This window comes from Notothenia coriiceps, unplaced genomic scaffold (assembly GCF_000735185.1).
Source record: "Notothenia coriiceps isolate Sejong01 unplaced genomic scaffold, NC01 NC01_scaffold00038108, whole genome shotgun sequence".
Classification (NCBI taxonomy): domain Eukaryota; kingdom Metazoa; phylum Chordata; class Actinopteri; order Perciformes; family Nototheniidae; genus Notothenia; species Notothenia coriiceps.
In genome coordinates, this window is record NW_011370809.1 from 1 (window position 1) to 5,400 (window position 5,400).

The 5,400-nt window shown below is 39.8% G+C and overlaps 1 protein-coding gene across 1 annotated transcript; it reads left to right on the forward strand.

The window, feature by feature from the left end:
• Window positions 1-1,073: 1,073 nt before the first annotated feature.
• On the forward strand, window positions 1,074-2,727 carry LOC104967987 (lymphocyte activation gene 3 protein-like; the record flags this gene model as incomplete). The annotated part of the gene is made up of 4 exons (XM_010797529.1): window positions 1,074-1,401; window positions 1,574-1,825; window positions 2,006-2,127; window positions 2,425-2,727. Coding segments are annotated over 4 exons (798 nt in total), but the record flags the coding sequence as incomplete, so codon positions are not given.
• Between the last annotated feature and the right edge of the window lie 2,673 nt (window positions 2,728-5,400).

The following is a 5,400-nucleotide window of genomic DNA, read 5'->3' on the forward strand; positions in this document are numbered from 1 at the left end:
CAAATCTCTAAAAACGGGGGAACAACGGAGCTGATCCAGATTTGCGTCCGATATGACGTAATATCTGAAATGTGGACCCACGGCCCTATCAGAAAGTTGCTATCAGAAACAATGCCCGACTGTTTTGGACGTAATATGGTCGGTGTTCACATTAGCATCGCTAACACTCAGAGCTAACCTGTACTGGAGAGCATGTGTGTGAAGAAGCAGGAAATAGAAAGGAACTCACCTTGTGGTATAACCGGCAAGAGAGAAAGCCTTTGCGCTCCATACTGTTTCAGAGATAATCCTTGATAATCCATGATATGGAGTTTCATCACGACAGTATTTAGTTTAGACAGTAGCTGCCGGGTCCCGCATGAGCTCAGACCCCTCCTTTTTTATTTGTTATCAATTTTTTTTTTTTAAAGCTTTATACCTCAAATCAACACTTTTGAAACAGGAAGTGAAATAGAGGGATATGAGGCATGGCTAGAATGGGTGATCTGTTTGGTACTTTGAGCAAAACACTTCATAGACATGTTTTTTTATATATTTTTATATATCTGAGACCTACGCTATTGCCTAAAAATAGCATGATAGGTGACCTTTAAACAAAGCAAGATGAACAAAGTGTCTGGAGTAGATATACCTCTAAATGCATACATTGTTTTTCTAGAATTAGACACTTATTATGAACGCATGCACATTCTGCACCACTGTCATCATGCCGCTGCGTCCACAGTGTTGATGTATTATATGTGTGATAGATGTCATATCATGTGATGGAAAGCTCTTGGAAAAGCGCTCAAATAAGTGCCATGAATTATTAATTATTGTTCGTCATTTGTTTGTAGTTTAAGGATATTTTGGTGTTAATTATGGGTGTTTTTATTGTGTTATCTTATCACTCTTGAAATTAGAATAATAAACACAAATTAAATAAAACAATAAAAATGTCAAACGTAAAAAAATGTAAAAATGATTTAAGATAAAATGTCAGATAACATTTAAAAAAATTAATTAATTATGAAATAAATTATCTCTTATGTGTTTAGCTTATCTAAACTGTTCTCCTAACTTCTCCTTTTTTCACTCTCACAGGAATCATCCACCCATCCACAGACGGCACTAAGCTGTACGCTGCAGTGGGGTCTTCAGTCTCTCTCCCCTGTGTTTTCTCCTCCGGTCTGACCCCCTCTGATCCGATCTGGGAGAAACTGAAACCTGGATTTCTTTTCAAACCTTCCTCCGGTCGCCTTCCTGCTTCTTTCTCTCTGTCCTCGTCCTCCTCTCAGCCTCTCAGCGATAAATCTGCCAGTCTGACAGAAGTCGAGGTTGGGGATAAGGGTCGCTACAGATGCTCTGGTGCTCTGGACGGACAGCAGCTGTCCCGAAATATGGAGCTAGTTGTTGCTAAAAGTGAGTTAACATGCATTCAGTATCTTTTCCAATCAACACTCAATCAACATGTATATTAAATTATATTACATCTCACTTCGCAGAGCCAAGACCCATTCCATTTATTCACTGTAGGCTTTCTGACCTCATAATGATTTTAACATTGCATGTGACCATCTTGTTTTCCTCTCAGTCATCAGCAGCCCCCCGTCAAAGACCTCTGTGACGCTGACCTGCGATCTGACGGACAGCAGCGAGGTCACCGACTACGAGTGGGTTCAACTGATCTCTGACCTCAACGGCAGCCAATCGGTTCAGTCCGTTCAGAAGGGAATCTCTCTGAGTATAAACACCGAGTCCGAGGAGAACCAGGGGGAATGGGCCTGCCGGTTCTCCGGGAAACACGGCATTCTGGGAAATGTGACATACCACATCCACACGATGAGTAAGTTCATTTCTATTTATGTGTATCATAATATACTTTAACTATACCTAAACACTGGTTAAATGCTCATGCAAAAATATCCCCTTCACTAACTGTTATGAAACCAACTTTCCCTCCTGGGATAAACAAATTATTTCTGATCCTGACGTCTGACCACTTTTATATTATTTTTCCCCGCAGGCGGTCTGAGTGGACATAAATCTCCGGGGTCCTCTCAGAACACGGCTGTTGTGGTCGGCCTGGGCTTCCTGCTCCTTGTTCTGCTGCTGATCCTGGCTCAGATGTACAAGAACCACCGACGGGTAAATATCTGCACCGCACAGCAGTTTCCAAATCCCTTACTCATATTTTATTGTTCCATTAAAGACGCGAGATCTTAGAATGACTGTCAGTGTTTCGAGATAAGTCACATCATTGATTGATTCCAGATAATGTTTTGCATGAGTTATATTGAAGCACCTGATTGACTTACTTTACTATCGAGACAACATACTATTATACTGGAAATAAGTATTAGCAAAGTGTCTATGGCTTGTTGTAATTGAGATGCATTTACGTGTGCATCAGATTTAATATTTCTGAACATGTTTTTTCCACAGAGGAAAAGGATCTTTCAGTTTCCTGCGTTGGAGACAATTGTTCACACCAACTCTAATGAGCGGGAGGAGAGAGAAAGAAACCAAGAGAAGAAGTAAAGACACCTTGAAGCAGAGGAAGATGATCTCTCAGAGACTGACCTGAGATCTGTCTTCATGTCTGCAACATGTTGGGAGAATTTAGTTTGCACAAGTTTTGTAAATACAGTATTTTCAGAGCAGACGATGTAGCAGTATTTTTGTTGATTTGAAATGTATCCTGTTGTTTCCATGTATGCATATTGAGAAAAGAATGTTCTACAAATAAAAGTTATTTAACAGAAAAGCCGGTTTATTTGTTATATTATAAACAATCTGAAAGGTCAACGAAAAAGGGGACTTTATCCCTGATATAAATAATATATTTATAAAAAATAACGTTTCATTATATTTACACAAAACACTGGTGATAAAAGTATATAAAATATATTACATTATTTTACATTAATTACAGAATATGTTACACTACAGACTGAAGACCTTTGTGTCAACAGACAGCAAGTAGTTTGCCCAACATATGGTTTCATATTTTAAGTGCTTAAAGGAAAAAGCCTAGATTCTTAGCGCTACACCTGACTACACTCCCCGTCTTCTTGCATTAAACATCCGTGGATATCCACCAAGGCCAGCGACCGGCTGACTCCCTCCAGAAAGCCCTCGCCTTCAGGGTGTAAATGATCCATGACTTCATCATCATCGAAGCACCAGCCGGACCAGTCCACATTCACTCCGTCCGGAAAGATGACACTAAGGAGGGAGGGATGGAGTCAAGATTATTTTGATCGTATATCTTTTACTGTGCATTACTTTCCCTCTGTCTGCATGCTGCACATGCTCAGGTTCACAGAACTGCCACTCAGACGTACATTGGATAATGCATTGAAATGTTATACTAAAATGTACATGAACTACATGCTCTTTAAGTAGCCTTTCAATCGGGTCATAAGGTATGAACCACCATACATATTACAATTATTAATATTTATTACATGGCTTAGTTGAATACTCGATTCTGATTGGTCAATTCAGAACACGTGACACGTTGTTAATCCAGAACAGACAAACCGCTGTCAAGGATTTATTGACCGTTGTTAAGAACGCTCACATCTGCAGAAAGAAGTTCGGTCGATTTAACTGTATACAGTTTGGCTTCGCGTCGGGCTCCTGATCAGCCTGTCGGGCGTTCCTTTCCCCATACTGACCACGCTGCACATTATCCCTTACATGATGCATGGTGTTTAGGGTCAGGCCTACTTTTCATGGGAAAGTATGAAAAATCATCAAATTAGAGCTTGAATATTTGCTATTTGAAAATGTTGTTTAGCATAAATAATTAAAATAGTAATAATTTAAGAAATAGGTTCAAATTGAGCGTAGCAAGGGGAGTGTCTTGTTGAGTTTCTGATGTAAGCAATGCACAATTTAAATTACTTTAGTGTCAAAGTATCCATACATTAATAAACCTTATCAAGAGGAACATGAACATAACAGAGCTATTTTGTCTCTTGGAAATGTGTTTGCATTAGAAAAACGTTATTCAAATGTTGTGTCTCATTGGTTTTCCCCTTTGCGGATTAACGTTATTCAAAATGACGCTTGGTAAAACTAACCATGTGGTTGCATTCATCTCAGCTAAAGTTATAATTTGGAAAATATAATAATGCAACTCTTCAGTAACATGTACAATTTACGATTGATTTGATATTTGCATTTCATCTCTGGATCTGGAGGCTTTCTGATGTACTTTTATACGAGTATTTGAGAGTTATTGACTATTAAGTGTGTGTTTCTAAATTGGGGTTTTCTATGTTGTTGTGTTTTAAAATGTTTTTACATCATGAGGGTTTTAGGTCTGTGGCTATAAGTATGGTTTCATTATCTCGTGCTTTTACATTCGTTTCTTTTTGTCCTATCGGTTTTGTCTAAATGGATTTATGCTGCTTTTTGAGGTACAGCACTTTTTAAATGTGCTATATAAACAAAGTTGGATTGGATTAAATTGTTCTTGAAGTATGCATCATTAGTTTGACATGTTGACCTTTGATAGAAGGCATTTAATTGGAAGTTAGACCCTCCAGAAAAACGCGATTGTGCGATCGCAGAATTTACCGCATAATCAGCAAAATGGCGCAGATTTTTAAAAGGCCGCATATTTATCAAAAGGCCGCATAATCCCCGCATTTTTCCACACAAAGTTGAGAAGAAAAAAAAGTGAACTCGTCTTGACGTGAAGTAGTGATGATGATGACGACGTGACGTCATCAGATCGCGCATCACAGAAGGTAAACAACACCGTAGAGTGAACGTGTGGAACTCACACGAGAGAGAAAACACCAAGATGAAAAAATCTGATCCATCTCATTTACCGACGAACATTTCTGCTAAAGACCGGGCAAAGCAGTACCCCGACGTCTTTCACGAAAGTGGGGGGAAACTATTCTGCACCCTGTGCAACTGTGTGTTGGAGCATAAGGCTTAGAGAACATCGACGGTGACGACCCACTTTGATTCATTCAAACATTCGAAAATGCTTTCTGCTGCTGCGGACAAGAAAGCCAAACAACTCACGTTCAGCGAGGCATCAACCTCCAAAACCCTTTCGAGGGCTACAAGAAACGAGGTGAGAAGCCTACAAGATTGAAGCTGGTCAGATAACGAACGAGTAAATGAAAACAGAATGAGGCGGAGAAGTGTGTGTGTGTGTGTGTGTGGATGTGTGTCTGTGTGTGTGTGTGTCGTTGTGTGTGTGTGTGTGTGTGTATATGTGTGTGTTTGTGTGTGTGTGTGTGTATGTTTGTGTGTGAGTGAGTGTGTGTTTGTGTCTGTGTGTGTGGGTGTATGTGTGTGTGTGTGTGTGTGTGTGTGTGTGTGTGTGTGTGTGTGTGTGTGTGTGTGTGTGTGTGTGTGTGTGTGTGTGTGTGTGTATGTGTGTGTGTGTGT